Source organism: Carassius gibelio, chromosome A21 (assembly GCF_023724105.1).
Source record: "Carassius gibelio isolate Cgi1373 ecotype wild population from Czech Republic chromosome A21, carGib1.2-hapl.c, whole genome shotgun sequence".
Taxonomy (NCBI): Eukaryota; Metazoa; Chordata; class Actinopteri; order Cypriniformes; family Cyprinidae; genus Carassius; species Carassius gibelio.
The window spans coordinates 8,445,591-8,462,461 of NC_068391.1; the positions used below are offsets into that span (position 1 = coordinate 8,445,591).

General features: G+C 36.0%; 5 protein-coding genes across 5 annotated transcripts; 3 read left to right on the forward strand and 2 right to left on the reverse strand.

The window, feature by feature from the left end:
* Positions 1-1,458: 1,458 nt before the first annotated feature.
* Positions 1,459-5,190, forward strand: LOC127941771 (vacuolar protein sorting-associated protein 29). The gene is made up of 4 exons (XM_052537162.1): positions 1,459-1,575; positions 4,172-4,363; positions 4,452-4,687; positions 4,770-5,190. The coding sequence occupies exons 1-4, from the start codon at positions 1,573-1,575 to the stop codon at positions 4,885-4,887; spliced, it is 549 nt and encodes a 182-aa protein (XP_052393122.1). The 5' UTR covers positions 1,459-1,572; the 3' UTR covers positions 4,888-5,190.
* Positions 5,191-5,193: 3 nt separating this feature from the next.
* On the reverse strand, positions 5,194-7,369 carry LOC127941770 (protein FAM216A-like). The gene is made up of 7 exons (XM_052537161.1): positions 7,220-7,369; positions 7,091-7,119; positions 6,564-6,688; positions 6,072-6,198; positions 5,802-5,982; positions 5,634-5,719; positions 5,194-5,498 (listed from the first exon to the last, which is right to left on the reverse strand). Exons 1-7 carry the CDS (start codon positions 7,294-7,296, stop codon positions 5,368-5,370), a joined length of 756 nt encoding a protein of 251 aa, XP_052393121.1. The 5' UTR covers positions 7,297-7,369; the 3' UTR covers positions 5,194-5,367.
* Positions 7,370-7,443: 74 nt separating this feature from the next.
* On the forward strand, positions 7,444-10,167 carry LOC127941769 (GPN-loop GTPase 3). Its single transcript, XM_052537160.1, has 8 exons — positions 7,444-7,593; positions 7,838-7,946; positions 8,665-8,832; positions 8,915-9,039; positions 9,218-9,333; positions 9,416-9,512; positions 9,592-9,720; positions 9,885-10,167. Exons 1-8 carry the CDS (start codon positions 7,546-7,548, stop codon positions 9,948-9,950), a joined length of 858 nt encoding a protein of 285 aa, XP_052393120.1. The 5' UTR covers positions 7,444-7,545; the 3' UTR covers positions 9,951-10,167.
* A 354-nt stretch (positions 10,168-10,521) lies between these two features.
* LOC127941772 (actin-related protein 2/3 complex subunit 3-B) lies at positions 10,522-12,984 on the forward strand. Its single transcript, XM_052537163.1, has 7 exons — positions 10,522-10,691; positions 11,095-11,194; positions 11,318-11,394; positions 11,555-11,623; positions 11,750-11,876; positions 12,010-12,104; positions 12,730-12,984. The coding sequence occupies exons 1-7, from the start codon at positions 10,686-10,688 to the stop codon at positions 12,790-12,792; spliced, it is 537 nt and encodes a 178-aa protein (XP_052393123.1). The 5' UTR covers positions 10,522-10,685; the 3' UTR covers positions 12,793-12,984.
* Positions 12,985-13,788: 804 nt separating this feature from the next.
* On the reverse strand, positions 13,789-16,871 carry LOC127941773 (ubiquitin-conjugating enzyme E2 G1). The gene is made up of 5 exons (XM_052537164.1): positions 16,635-16,871; positions 15,774-15,876; positions 15,541-15,638; positions 15,290-15,468; positions 13,789-14,860 (listed from the first exon to the last, which is right to left on the reverse strand). Exons 1-5 carry the CDS (start codon positions 16,675-16,677, stop codon positions 14,774-14,776), a joined length of 510 nt encoding a protein of 169 aa, XP_052393124.1. The 5' UTR covers positions 16,678-16,871; the 3' UTR covers positions 13,789-14,773.

The following is a 16,871-nucleotide window of genomic DNA, read 5'->3' on the forward strand; positions in this document are numbered from 1 at the left end:
ATAAAGGAATAGTTTTTAGTTGATACATGAGAAGTTTTCAAAATGGGTATATTCACAGTAAATAAAGATATAAGTCAACATCAAACTACTCAAACGCTTGTTTTTTCAGTGAGGTTAAACTGTTTACTGCGTTGGGTTCCCCTGATCATTTTTTCTTATGTTGCACTGACACCTAGCGACAAAACACAAAAGCAAACATTTTCATCTAAAATAATTTCATTCGAGTTAATATCTCAAAATCATTATGTTTTTGTAAAAACTGTCATAAACTGAACTGGTTATATATAATACATTTCAGGTCGATATGTAAGTTTCAACATTGTTATTAGAGCAGGTTTTATATGTTGTAATTTTATACAATTAAACTGACTGACAGAGACCCATCCCCTCGCAGCCAATCACTGCTGTTTCTCAGTTCCAAGAGTCTTTAGTTTTATCATATTTACAAAAGACAGACACAGCTTTACAATTCTATCCGACAACAGAAGAGCTCCTAGTGCAGTGGGCAGAGCTAAAGTGTCGCAAGCACTTGAGCGCTGATTGCCAACAAAACTCAGAAATTTGATGCAGTTTCAACACCTGCGTTTCCAACTCATGACCGGTATCGTTTATTGCTGGACTGCTCCATCTTTCAGTATCAAATGTCTGCAAATACACCATCAAACTGGACATTGCTTATAAATAAACATCCGTCACGGAAATGAGGGTAACAAACAAACACGTGTGAAACAAAACTCATTTGGTGCTTCGGAAAAACAAACTGCATCACTGTTCCCTTTACGCTGGGTTTTTTGGGAAGCCATTCCATTTTGTAACGTGAATGAAGGAAGTTTTGGGGTTGCTCTGGTTGATGTGTGCTTGGGCTCCGGGAGAAGTGCCCATATAAGGAATTCCGCCCTTCACGACGTCATGAAGGGCCATACTCTAAAATAGTTACATGGCTTCAACGCACGTTAACTTTCAGAAACTCGTGCTGCATAATTCGAGATGACAACACATGACGTTCTACTTGGAGCTGTTCACATCCTTGGACTCTGAACTTTCGTGCTAATAAATATTTTTTCAATGTCTAAACATAGTGCCCTTCACTGATTTGTCCCCATTCATTAGTAAAAGTTACTCTGAACAACTTTGTGAGGTTTAAGATACCTTTTACCTATAACTTTTACTGCTATTTAGTAGATCTCTTAGTATTAAGATAAAAACCAATTTGGGAATACTGCCACTGATTTTTTGTCCAGAATGTTTACAATCACTTATATAACTGACTGGTTAATCATAGAAGCATTTTGCAGGTGTGTTTAACCGGAATCAACATATTTGTATGCAGCCGCCTCAGCGAGTTTTGTGCTTCGAATAGGTGCAGCATTATATGAAGGCACTGCTGGGCAAGATATGCGCCAGATGGCGCTGTCGTATCGTGTTGCCAGGTGCTCTTTTTATAAGCGAATTTGGGTTGTCTTTTAATCAGCTTGCTTATTTTTCCAGCGTGATCTGGCAACATTGAATTTCTGGCCTTACGAGTCAACAGCAGCTTCCTGAGTTCAGTTTCAAACACCCAGCTGCACAAAAATGGTATGTTTTCATTTATCAGAACCGGTTTCCTTATCAGAAAATACTTGAATTATTATTAAAACCATACGTCCGAGTAGATATTTAAGCTGCTTTCCCAAAAAGCTGGGCATTTAGGACTGAAGGGTCACATGACAGCAGCGAGCTAGCGCAGCTTGAGTCAGGATGTAACATTAGCCAGGCAGTCTTGTTTAAATAGATTAAATCAATGACACGCGAACTATATTCTTTGTTATATTAAATAATTATGCTTTTATGTGTTGCGATACGTGGTATGGTGTGTTAATACTGAATGCTTAGTCCAGTAACAGTTTGCTAGCCAATGGCTAGCATATTACAGTTATTCTTATGTCTTACAAGCATATGTTCACAAAATAAAATAAATGTCTAAGCATTGCCAGTGCAGCCAAAAGAAAATTGTTAAAATATTACCAAATGTGTTCAGTTTACAGTGTCTTTTTGTAGGGTGTAAGTTATACACCTCGGGAACGTTTTAAAATGTATTTGTACTACAATAAATATCGTTCCAAAACAGTTTCACAGAGAATAGTGCTTGCAGATTGAAACGTTGTCATGGAAGTGCTTTTGTAAGTGATACTGTGTTCTTATGGGAAGCCTCAGCAGCTCTTACCCCAAGCTTCACACTAACTGCCTGCAAGTGCCATTCATTCATTCATTCATCAACAATCAGCTAACATTCAGTCCAATTTATGTTGAGTTTCCAGTTGATATTATTTATCCACTTTGTTTCCATTTTCTGTCTGTCTTTCATCTTTTGTATGTTGTTTTTTGTTGTGATTATGCATCCACATCCCTTCCCTCACACCCTTCCTCACCCACTGTTCCCCATCCTGACCTCTGCATCGTATTCAGGCTGGTCACAGAGTAAGTGCCTCTCCAGACCTCTTGTGCTCACGGTTTTCTCAGTTTTAGACTAGTGCTTCTGTGTCCTCTGGGCTGCTGGATCTAGCATGATTCCTCTTTCACCCTCAGTCTTGCTTTCTCTTTGCATTTCTGTGGTCATCAAGTAGTTAATAATCTAATTATCAGCTTGCAGAATGATTCAGCATTGAAGAATACTCTTCCACCATGTTGAGAATATATAGTCCTGTTTCTAAGCGTTACAGAAACTTTTGTGTGTGTGCGTGTGTTTTGCATATTTTATGAACAATGTGAGGTATATTTTAAACTCAAGCTAAATCGAGTATCAGTGAGACTTGGTCAAACATACTGATCTCATAAGAATATTGGCTGATGTTTGGAATGGGATACTAATGTACTGTGTACACTGCTGTATATGCTGAATACTGCATACTACTTTATTTAAAGTATGTGAGACAGTATGCAACAATATACATTTCAAACAGCAGTGTGCTATTGTTGTATTGTTTGTCACATGACCTCATTTATTTTGTGCACATTTATTCAGATTCCCATTCAATGATATTAAGGTATCTTTACAATGCCAAGTTAAGGTTGCTCTGTGCCTGCTTAAAATTCAGTGTAAAAGGCACAATGCCATATAAATTCCTGACTAATTTGTGCCTGCTCAGCCTCTAGTGTTAAAGTATACAGTTGTAATAGCTGTCTAAATGCATTTATGCAATAAAGACACCTTTATGGCATTTCAGAAGCTCTTCTGTGCCCCCTTTGCAGTGTAAATTTGGCATTAGAAATAAAAAAGCCTAGTTGCATCCAGTTTTGTGTCCAAATGTCAAAACTTGGGGCTGTCAGATAACAAAATATTGCATACTGCACCTCATATTGCTACATACTGCAGAAACAGTAAGGCTACATCTGAAATTGCATGTTTCTGTGCAGCTAGGTACTTCCTTTGAATTATTTTGCTAGCATCAAAAAAATTTTTATGTAGTTTGAATGCGTGTAGTATGAATTTAATCCAGATACTGAATTTGCCATTTTGGCATAGTCATGTGACCTGTCAGTTGTCACTTCACTGCAATTCACAAATCCTTTCCCATGGCCTCATGGGATATCGAAGTGTCCATCGAATGTGCACTTCAAAATCTCACCAGAAATAGTAAGTCATCTAGGTACATTCCACTTTCTGTTTTATGAATGCTATGGACACACCACTCTTTTCACATACTGTTCGTTTGCCTACTATATTGTAGGGAAGTGTATGATTTCTGATGCAGCCACAGTATAAGATGTTAGTATGCTATTTCCAAACATAGCCATGTTGTCTTCAAATGTTTAGCTGTGTTTTTATTGAAAATGCTGCATTGTGTAAGATCTCAATTTTCTATAGTACCAAAGATTTGATTCTACTGAACAGTTTTTTTTAGGCTTGTATGCTCATAGTTTAATCTCAGCCTGTTTTAGGTTCAGCAAGTTCAGCTGAGCTAACGGTCTTAGAATCGGCTCCTTGTGCTCAGCTTTGACCTAATTGCTGTCTGAAGAAAATTTGACACATCAATGCATCCAAATAGATTCCAAAGGCAAAACATTCTCTCCCAAATGTTTTAATTAAAATTTCATTCAGACGGCAATGCTTTGCTTACGACGCCACTATTCCTTCACTCTATGTGTCCAGCAACATAGGTTGGAACACTAACAAGTTTTATTTTGCCATTAGCTGGTCCTCGTGTTAGGTGACCTTCACATTCCCCACCGATGCAACACCCTACCTGCCAAATTCAAGAAGTTGCTAGTGCCTGGCAAGATTCAGCACATCCTCTGCACAGGAAACCTTTGTACAAAGGAGAGCTACGACTACCTGAAAACACTGGCTGGAGATGTGCACATTGTCAGAGGAGACTTTGATGAGGTGACTTAGAGTTCCTATTTCTGTTTTTCATTGTTTGTTTGTTTATGCACTCTTTTAACTATCCTCATTGCCTGTTTCGAAATTATAGAACTTGAATTATCCAGAACAGAAGGTGGTGACAGTGGGGCAGTTCAAAATCGGCCTTATCCATGGACACCAAGTGATCCCGTGGGGCGACATGGCGAGCTTGGCGCTGCTTCAAAGGCAGCTGGATGTAGATATCCTTATTTCTGGTCACACACACAAATTTGAGGCTTTCGAGAATGAGAATAAATTTTATATTAACCCCGGATCTGCCACAGGGGCCTATAGCGCACTGGAAAGGTATAACATTTACTTTTATAATCTCTGCATCGTGTTATATGCAATTGATTACATGATTTGTGATGAAATTGTCTCTTAACAGCAACATCACACCATCGTTTGTTTTGATGGACATTCAAGCATCTACAGTGGTAACGTATGTCTATCAGCTCATTGGAGACGACGTCAAAGTCGAGAGAATCGAATACAAAAAGTCTTAAAGATCACGGATACTGTCAGCTGCCTTCTTTCAGGATGCTAATCTTGTCATTCCCTCTCACCTGAACGTCACAAATGCTGTATCATAATGTTACGCTATATTTTAATGTAATATATAATACTGTTTATATGTCACCAGAATGTCAGCATTGTGGTTCAGCAGATTGTTGTTGAGGATGCAATCATGCTGCGTTATTTGCATAATGTTAGTGTGAATTAGTCTTCTAAATATGTTATGTGCCCTATTAATTTTTCAAGGCCCATGTTAAGTCATCTTTCATCAAATAAAACCCCACATCACATGAGCGGTGTCATTTTGTTGTTTTATTTTTTAAGAAAACACTGAATGCACATTATTAAAATCAGTATTTTAAAATGTCTGGAACAGCCTTTTACTTAAAACTGGATCATCTTGGAGATGTTTTAAGACTAAGAATGATCTTGTTAGATATTTTTCACAAATGACAAAACAGATTGATGTGTTAGGTAAGGAATAGATAGTACTCATCATCGTCTTCTGATTCATTAAAAGACAGGCCACTTATGTGTCCAGCAAGATAAGAATCCATTTCAGTTGCCTCCCATTCAAAGTCATCTTCCCATGGACGTGATTCTGGAAATATAGGTCAGTTTTAAATAATGTTAAATACAGTTAAATTCTTTAAATAATGTAAAGATTTCATAATATCAGGATCATAAAGAATCCTTTATATTACACTATTTTTAAGCTGTAAAGCAGCAAACCTACCCCGTGAAGAAGCGTGTTTTGCAGTGTTGGTCTTAGTTCTTTTTCTTGAATGTATTGTGTTTGGCTTTGCAAATCCAGAAGACACTCTGTGTGGTTGTTAAGTATTAGAATCACAGCTATTTCTATTTCAGTGTTTCAACATTTTCGCAGGTGGCAACATTTCCTTACCTTTGATGATTGACAAGTTTAGGTAAAGTAGTTTTCTTCACTTTCTCTGAGGTCGAAGATCTCTTTCCACTTTCTTTTGTCCTGCTCGTAGATGTAATTTGGGAGTTTGTCGTGTGCTTCACTTGTGGGGTGCGTGTTGACATCTGCAGCTTCACGTTCAGATGCACATTCGCATCTGGAACTAAATATGAAGTACAATAAATTATAAATTTCTTTGTAATAAAAGATCTTGCTAATACAGGCAAAATAAGTTCAGAGGCGATGGTTCACCTGTCCTGATACAGCGGTGTAATACATTCATATAGTGTTGACATATTAGCTGCCGCATGTGCTCTTTACTGTAGGCCTCTGCGAAATTATACAGAAAACGCTTCTGTCCGGGTGTCAGGCCTGGGTGCTGAAAACAAAGTGAATTTGAATTATGAGATACTTGGCATAAGTTTCTAAATGACTGCTGAACCAGTCCAGATATCAGATATATTTATCAATTCATTGCAATATATATATTTGAATATATTTTAAAATGCAATGTTCCAGTAATGGCAAAGCTAAATTTTCAGCAGCCAAATTTTTTTTATATATATATATATATATATATATATGATAAAATTGTTCTTTGAAACGGCAATCGTAATATTTCACATTACTGTTTTACTTTCATTTTAATCAAATAAAGATATAGGTTTCTTTTTAAAAACTTTTCTAAAGCAATCTCTAATCATTGCGCACATTTTCCTGATAGTATATATTTTCATGAAATACCTGTAAGAATGGAGCAGCAGCCATGGTCTTAGGGATATGAATAGTTTTAGTGCCCCGATCTTGTTCTGGCACTTGAACAGTTGCAGGTTTTTGTATTTTATGTCCAAATACTGAGTTTGTTTTGCCTGGATAAAAGGGGAAAATTAAGTCCATTCACTGAATATTTAGTTACAGTTTACGTGAGAAATATTAATACAAGTAATAGTTCCCAGAAAATCGTTAGCTACACATATGACAGCCGTTCGTCTTAAGAGGGTTTTTAGAATGCCTGTTTGGTCCCACTCAACTGGGTCAGAGACTCTGGTTACTCTGTCCAAATTATACAGGTGTAATGTTTCAGTAATTTACACATATTAATCTTACTTCTGTATCCATATGGAAAAAGACAAACTTAGTGTACATGCTGTTGCAGATGTACATACTGTATTTACAGTTGTATACAACAGGAAAAATGCAAAAGAGGTGCTGTAGAAATGCAGAGACGTGATTCAAGATTTTATAATTTTAGGATAGTACAACAAACTTACCAGCGTGCACATGACTAAGACCAGATGGCCTGTCAAGGGAAATATTATATCACAGGAAATATAATCTATGCAACAACAACACAAAGTAATTTGCATAGCCGTTGTAAAATATTCAAGGACTTAACGTACCTTAAAGGCAAAAACGACTTTCTGTGGTACAGACGACTTTTATCGTTGCTTTCGAGGAATTTCACGTGTTTTTTCATGCCGGAATGTTACCGTTACTTGAACTGGGGCTTGTAGAATATTTACAAGCGATATTAAATGACCTGTAATGCCATCCGATACTGAGCGCGATTCCAGTGTTTTGACCTCTACAGGCTTCCGTTGGTGACAGAAAAAAAAACAGCATGGCTGCTGTAGATATTGTAAGATGAACACATTGCTGAGGCAAATTTGGTGAAATAAGTTAAAACTACATACTGTCTAGTGCTGTTGGAGCTGGAGAATTTACAATGCCTCGATACGCGCAACTGGTGATGGGTCCTGCCGGAAGTGGAAAGGTAATTCAGTACCAGGAGGACTAACTTAGTTGCGTTAACATAATAAATGATACCCAATAGTTATTTTTTTTATTTTTTTGTGTGCATATCTATGCTGAAGAGTTAAATATAAAACACCAGTCTGGTCTGTTTTGCTTGTAATTATTTTAGCCTAAGCATAATACTTGAACCATTAATATATCGATTCTTACTATGGGTTATAGCGATGTATATACTGAATTCGAGTTGTTCTCTGTATTTTCAGAGCACTTACTGTGCCACAATGTTAGAGCACTGTCAGGCCCTCAATCGATCTGTACAGGTGGTGAATCTGGATCCAGCTGCAGAGCATTTTAACTATCCTGTCATGGCAGGTCCGGAATCAACAGATACACACTCTGAGCAGTTTATATCAGAAGATTTTTAGGATCATGAGAAATAAATATAGTCAAGGGTTCTCAAGCATTTCACTGGTATAGTGTAATGTGTAGTCACTAACGGTGTCATTATTTATATTGTTTTAATTATTTACAATAAGTCAAATAAATAAAAAACAATAATAAAAAAATAGATGATTTCGGTATTTATTAATTTTTAATAATAAACTTAATATTAACTTTTGAGATAAATAGTCAAATAATAAATTACCTTTTAATTAAATATTATAAGGGCAAAAAAGAAAATCATTGAATCATCTACAATAAGATGTCACGCATTTAGAAAATAGATAGGTGATGTATTTGGATTTTTATTATAATTTAAAGTTAATAAGTCTTCTAATAAATATTGACATTAAATATAAAAAAATAAAATAAATAAAAAGTCATACAATTTGTGTTTCATAACTAGGGTTGCAACTGCTCTCAATTCCAAGGTAGATATAGAACTAGATATAGATATAAACTTTATTGTCAGACAATGTCTGAAATATTTGTGTAACAGTTTCTTGCACACTACGTTGTTACAAACAAAACACAACATTTCACTGTAGACATAGACACACTAAATATAAAAAAAAAAAATAAAAAAAAAAAACTCAAGAGATGTTTTAAGACATTTAATATGTTCTGTTACAATTTTCACCTTACGCAGATATTCGAGAATTGATCCAGGTAGATGATGTTATGGAGGATGACTCTCTGAGATTCGGCCCCAACGGAGGTCTGATCTTCTGTATGGAGTACTTCGCTAACAACTTTGACTGGCTGGAGGAGAGTCTTGGTCATGTGGAGGACGACTACATACTGTTTGATTGCCCTGGTAAGAGCTGATGTCCCAGATGTATGGTGCTGTTGAGGATTGGCATGGAACGATACCGAGCATTGTGTCCTCTGGACTGCAGGTCAGATCGAGCTGTACACGCATCTGCCTGTAATGAAGCAGCTCGTGGAGCAGTTGCAGCAGTGGGAGTTTCGTGTGTGTGGAGTCTTCCTGGTTGACTCACAGTTCATGGTCGAGACTTTCAAGGTGATGTTTGGCAAACGGCAATGATAAAATATTTAAAATATATGATTTTATAAAATGTATATATTATAAAATATATGTATTACAGTGTTATAGAATGGAAATTAAGTCTGATTTGGCAAGCGTGACCAGGGCCATTAACAAATGATTAAATTTGTAAAATCTTTTCTTTTTTTTCTAGTTTATCTCTGGAGTTATGGCTGCTTTGAGTGCTATGGTGACACTAGAAACCTCACAAGTCAACATAATGACCAAAATGGATCTACTCAGTCCAAAGGCTAAGAAGGAAATGGAGAAGTATGTTCATGTATGCAATCCACTTGTAATTCACTTTGTCTTGATTTAGATGACATGACAGTGTGTTTTGTTTTATTTTTAGGTATCTGGACCCAGACATGTACTCCATGATGGAGGACAACTCTGTAGCTTTGAGAAGCAAGAAATTCAGGAAATTAACCAAGGCAATATGTGGTTTGGTAAGTTACAATTACAAAAATGCTGTCTCCTGTTTTATCATTCTGTGTTTAATTACTACGATGGCACTGTTTTCTATAGATTGATGATTACAGTATGGTTCGTTTCGTGCCTTTTGACCGCACGGATGAGGAGGGCATCAGCATCGTCCTGCAGCACATTGATTTCTCCATACAGTATGGTGAAGACCTGGAGTTTAAAGAGCCCAGGGTTTGTGAATAAAGTTACTGCCATCTGCTATGAACTGATGTTTGATTCCAAGATATATTTATATAGCTTGTTTATTACTAACAGTTGTTTAGACTAAACTAGTTTTAGATTACAACAAAATTAGCAATTTGCACATTAAAATGCTCTATTTTTTTCCCCTACAGGAAATTGATGGGGAACCCAGTAACACCAATGTTGATGAGTTCTTTCAAGACAGAGATGATTCTTGAGCGAGAGGAGAGATCATACTTCAAAGACAGATAGTTTTCCACTAAATAAGAGTTACATTTATTTAAACTATATTTTGTGTCGCTTTCATAATATCATTAGTTGAAGGATGCAACCATAACCTGTGCTATGCCTCAGTCTTTGCAGAGTTTTATAAAATGTAATTTATTTTTTAGAAGTGTGTATTTATTTTTGCAGTAAAAACATGGAAATGGAAAATGTGGCGTTTTTTTTTTTTTTTTTTTTTTTTTTATCAGTTAATAATTGTGTCATAACCCAGTTGCATAAAAGTCTTAGACAGACTTTGACAGAGACGAGAGAAATAGTTGATCGTTATCATGAGATTGTTCAATAGTGGACAGTTATATTTGCCCCCAGTCATGAATATTTGGTTATATCCTTGTTAAAACCTAATGTATTTCCTACGTTGTCTTTTTAGGCGCTTAGATTTTGACTGCCATAACAAAAAAAAATAAAAGTTTTTATATATATATATATATATATATATATATATATATATAAATTGCGGGGAGTGGGTGGGGGAGCACAACTGAGAACTGTTATCCTTCTGCGCCCCCCAGTGGTTATGTCCGGATATTTTACCTCAACTTCCTGTATCGGTGTTAGGAGCTTTTTCTTTTACTGTCTATGGTTAGGAGGGACAGCGGAAGCGGCGGACCGTAGCGCTGACATTCATTTTTTTTTTGCCTGTAAAATTTTTGATACATTGTACCAAAATGCCGGTAAGGAATCATTAAACATAACGATTTTAACGATTGGCGCAATTGTTTACGTTCTGGGCAGTTTGTTGTGCCACGTTTTAGATATTTTAGCGTTATTAGCCATAGAGCTAACATACATCATATTACTCTGGCCATTTTTCTACAAATGTAACCGTTTTATAAATACACATTATATATAATATTATTATTGCCAAGGATGTACATGTAGGTTTTAGAAATATGTTGTCCGAAACCGAATTTGTGCTTCTGTCCATCATGCGAAGAACTGGATTTTCTTGTTTACATTAAGCTCAGTGATCGCTGAATTTCGTTAAACATTGGTCGCCTTTAAAACAAATTTGCTATATGAAAGGAATCTTACTAAATAGCTCTTGCCTCTTTTGTAATTTTCTACTCGCTTCAGGCTTACCACTCAAGCCTGATGGATGCAGACACCAAACTGGTGGGGAATATGGCATTACTGCCCCTTAAAACACAGTTTAAGGGTCCTGCTGCTAAAGAAAGTAAGAACATTTGATGTAAGACTCTCCTGTGAGATCAGAGTTGTGTCTGGTTGTTCCTTAAATGGTCATCTTTAGTAAAGGGTATTTGACAAATCATCTCTTCCTTCATGTTTCCATATTCAGCCAAAGACACAGACATTATTGATGAGGCCATCTACTACTTCAAAGCCAATGTTTTCTTCAAGAACTATGAAATTAAGGTAAGGCGGATGACCGTACAGCGGGCTGGCTGTGCAGGAGCCCGAAAAATGCACTTGCTTGCCTTAACATGCATTATATACATATGTAATCAGTTGTAATTTAACCTTAACTGTTGAGATTTTGTATTGAAGTGTTTTTTTGTTTGTTTGTTTTTTAAAGAATGAGGCTGATCGGACTTTGATTTACACCACTCTTTACATCTCTGAATGCCTTAAGAAGCTCCAGAAGGTAACTTTTGAAGAATAAAAGCTCATTGTATATTTCAAACGTTAAGTGTTGAATCGTTTATCAGGTTTTTTTCATTTTCCTCATTGTTAATGCTTCTTAATTAACAGTCTAATAAATGATTCATAGTGCAGTTCAAGAGGCCAAGGAGAGAAGGAGATGTACACGCTGGGAATTACCAACTTTCCTATCCCTGGAGAACCTGGCTTCCCTCTGAATGCCATGTATTCTAAACCCTCTAACAAACAGGAGGAAGGTATGGCACAATGAAGTCAAAACTTATCTGGGTCTGGTTGATTTAAACATCCACTAAGACCTTCTTTATGATGAGTTTATTAGAAGTGATGCTTACAGAAAAGATCTAGATACCGTGTTTTTCTCCTGGACAGAAACGATGAGGGCTTACCTGCAACAAATCAGGCAGGAGACGGGACTGAGATTGTGTGACCGTGTGTTCGACCCTCAGACAGACAAACCAAGCAAGGTGAGGCATATTGAAATATATGCAGTCAAATCAAGGTGATCGACAAAAGCAGGAGACGGTTTTTATAGGCATTTTATTTTATCTAGTTATTTAATTTATGGGCACTGTGACAGTTTTCTCTAAAGTCTTGTTACTGAAACGCAAAAATAAAATGTAAGTGTAAGGTTAGTTTTTAGGATGTTTTTTTGACGAGGCATACATTTCCTTTCAATTTCTTTGATTGTTAATACAGACTAAAAAGTTGCATAAAAACAACATGTTTTGTTTCAATTTTGTTAGTTTGTTTTTCTTTTTTAGTGTCTTGTGCATTTTGATATTATATTCATTAAACATAAGCACTTTTTTTTTACTGTAATACAATTTAAACTGAATTGTTGATTGAGAAAATATTTAGTGCGAGGACCCTATTGGAATTGCTCCAATTATTATTATTTTTTTTTTTGCATTCTAACATTTTTTTCATGACAATTTAGCACATTGCCTGTAGACACTGAAATAACTTTTGAATATTTCAATTTTTTGAGATTCACCAAACCATTATGATTGTCTTATATGAAAGGCTTCAATGTGATGAAATTGAACTCGATAATTTTCCATAACATTCCGATATCTGTTTCTTCTACAGTGGTGGGTGTGCTTTGTGAAGAAGCAGTTCATGAACAAAAGTCTATCTGCGCCTGGCCAGTAAGAAACCACCTAGGATCTCTTGGTATTTCTGCGTGGATGGATTTTTTGATGTCCGTTTTTTATCTTTATGTGTATGCAAGCGTGTTTGCCCTGATTCTGTTGGATATTTTTTACTGGTGATATCAAGTATATTTGATTTCGGGCCTGTCATATACAACAGGAGCCGGTCAAATAAAAATCCATTGAAGAGAAACCGCATCTGTTGTGAATGAATGAAGACGTAAGAAAATTTAAAATGAATATCCTGTCATCATTTACTCACCCTTAAGCACAAAGAAGATATTTCGCAAAATGTTGGTAACCAAACAGCTGATGGTAACCATCGACTTCCATAGTATGGAAAAAAAATACCATGGAAGACAATGGCTACCATTAACTTTTGTGTTCAGAAGAAACTCAATATAGGTTTAGAACTTGAGGGTAAGTGGCAACAGCATTAACTGTTTCTCTTTTTGGGATGGACGATGCCTTTAAACTTATTTAACTAATTTCCTATATTTTATTTTAGCCTTATTTCAAAAGACAAAATCATTTTTCAGATTCAATAGTTTCATAACAACACAATAACCGTAGTGTGCAATGATTTCATAATAGTTTTATTTATACGAACTTATTAAATAGAATAAATGATTGCTGAAGAAAGAAGTAACATTTTTGTCATTGCTCCAAAATACTGCCAAGCACCACACAAACTGGAGAAAATAAGAGTTTCACACCAGTAACACTCCACTGAATCCAATCAAAATGTGACCGAGACCAACTGAAAATGCACAACTTATTGCTTAAGTCTTTTAAACATTTAAATTACATTTGCATTAGTACTACGCAACACCAAACAAACTTCTCTCACACAAGATCCTAAAAGATGTGTTGTCAAGAATCGTATGCACCTTTAGAAGATACTGAGGTAATTGCAATTTACATGACTGACAAGACATCAAAAACAGGACAGAGGCAAGACTAAAAGAGAATGAAACATAAGGACAAACCCTAGATATGTAAGACAAATGCTACATTTTAATGAGCAATTAAATGATAGGACCTTAAGGGAACAGAAGAGTGAACAGGATACAGTCATAAATGAGGTTACAAAACTACATGTGAGGGGGGGGGGGCATCACAAACAAATGACTGATAGAGCTATGGTACAGTACATCATATTTACATACACAAAAAAATACAGCTTTTGAGCTTACCATTTATACAAAAAAATATTCTCTTTCTCTCATGCAAATATCTAACTTTTTGGTTTGTCCAAAAGAGGATTCCAGCTCAAAAACCGACTAGACGTTGAGACGGACTTGACATCACTGAATACAATTTTCCTTTCCAATAGGAGAACAGCTTAAGGCAGCAGAGAAAGAGATGGCCCTTTGAGAGACATCTGCGGTATTGTTTTGTTTTGTTTTTTAAGGGAATAGGGCTGTCAGTGAGAAGAGAAATCTGACCATCAGCCTCTACTAGTACCATAAACGCACAAAACACGCCAAAATTGCATAAAAGACGGTTCAAAATTGATGGCTCAGTGGCAGATAAAAAAAAGCGAATCAAAACACAACATGTCATGCAGTACATTTCACCCTAATTAAGATAATAAATAATTCAGACACACTGAAAGGTGGAGGGTAATTGAAATTAACGAAACGTGCTAGAACTCACACATTCAGATAAAAAATATTTATATATAATATTTTACGGTGACTTTTATATCCCTAAATGGTGCAAAACCAAATAACTGGTGACTAAAATATATGTGATCGCCTATTAAGTTTGTAATTTATCCAGGGGGCTGGTTAGAATTCAGTTTACGCGATGAAGCTTTGCCACTCATAAATGTAATTCAACACATGATTAAACCTATTAAATTGATATGAGCTTGTCATGGGTTTTAAAATCAATGCCAAAATAAATCCTGAAATTGACTTCAAGATATGGAGATGGGAACTGATATGTACTGAACAAATGTAACAGTGATGGAGCATCTAGTCAAATGCCATTTCTTGGCTCTTCCTCACAGAGCGGGCAACTTTCCTCTTGAACTCACCGTTGGGATCGTCTCGCCATTCTTTCTGCAAGACAGACACAAATGAGTTTCAGTCATTGCTTCAGAAGGACAAAAACATGAATTGGTATTTCATTGAAATAAACTGACATTTTGGAGTGGAATTAGAAAAAAAATGCATGTTTTGACTTGATTTTATAAATCAGGAATTGGATCTATGACGGTCATAACTTTTTGATTAATTTTAATTTTCATCCAGGATGTGGATGCTTAAATGGTAATGCTTCTATTTAAAATCATTCAATACTTGCCATTAATGATGCAACCATGTTTACAATAATAATGTGTTATAGTAATGTATTTTTGAGGTGCCAACATTTTTGAAAGGCTGAATTTCTTCTGATCATATCCCAAAAACATCATGTTCATTTAGATATCATGGTGACTTTTATTATAAAACGTGATTCAATATATCATCACAAATCAGTAAACTTACAGCAGCGTCCACATTGGCTGGCGAGTCACCATTTGGATCAGCTAACATGGAGATCACGCTAATCATGATGGTCTCTACAGTGTGGATGGGCAGCCAACGCTCCTCAGGTTTCTCATAGCCAAATTTGTCCTCTCCCGGCTCATGTAGGATGGAAATGCAAACATCTCCGTTCTTCGCAACTGGTTAGAGATGATGAATAATATCAGTGGCAGCCGCTATAGGGGACAATGATTTCACCGACATGCACTCACCATTAGGATGCCAAATCTCTGTAATAAACTTCATCTTGGGAGGCCGAAGTGGGTAATCATGAGGGAAAATGAGATGTGCCTTAAAAAATCCACCTTCGCTGTAAAAAAAAAAAAAGTGAGTAAACGGTTTGGTTAGAAGTGATCTGAGCTTTCAGAAGACTAGATTAGTCAACCGGCCAATCTTACAGCTAAACCCAAACACCACATGGCTGGTAACAGGATTGGTTACTTACAACAATGTGTCCTGAGGGCCGATCACGACAACCTCCCACTGATAGATATCATCATCATCAATCAGACCAGCAGAAAAACCTTCCACTGGGTTTTTGTTGAGCTCTGTAAGATGTAAAACAGACACATTATTTAAATCTATATTAAATTAATTACATTATATATATATATATATATATATATATATATATATATATATATATAAGTTGGTAAGGTATATACATGCTGAGGAAGAAAAAAATTAAGACATATTTGTAAGTTATAATTCGTTTCTGGCAAAACTGAATATTAGATTACATTTTCAGCTAATTGGAGCTTAAGTTGCATTTTAAGAACACTAATTAACTAATAAGTTTTACCTTGCAAAATCTCTGTTTTCATAATATACATTAATAATACTGTGATTACTTGAAGAATTTAAAACGATAGAGGAATAAAGATGTGTAAAGAGCGAAGCTCGTTGTGTACGAATGCATGTAATTGTATCAAATAAGGCAAAAAAAATTAGTTTCTTCATTTATATTTCCTAATTTGTCTACTGCATACACGTGTCAACTGATACTATGAACAGAAAACTAAAATAATCTTGAAAATTTATCTTATTTTTATATACATGTATGAAAGGTTTAAGCTTTATGATCAAAATGTTTACACCTCACCAACTTATTAGGCACTAGCATGCTAGCAAATCCTTCTGACCTTTTTACTCTACAAGTGGAAATACGAAGCCCATAAGCTCTTACACAAACACTGACACACTGCTTTTCGTTACACACTATGTAATTTTGTTAGTACAGATGGTATAGATAAAATAATAACATAATGTCGCACTGCTCACGCTAACAGTTACGTTAGCCACCTACCTGCTAGCTGTTTTCGCAGAAGCAGGGCCGATTGCTCAGTCATTTTATTTCAACTAATGTTAACAAAATAAATAGTATCTTCAAACGAAAATGGGACGAAATGAAGTCAGAGAAATCAACGTTGGCAATCAAAGTTGTTCGACACGCAGCACTTCGGCAGTGCGTATTTGATATCTGTTTCTCATGCGCCGAGAAGGGATACATGTGATACTGGCACTGACCTCAGGGCTGTGTGTC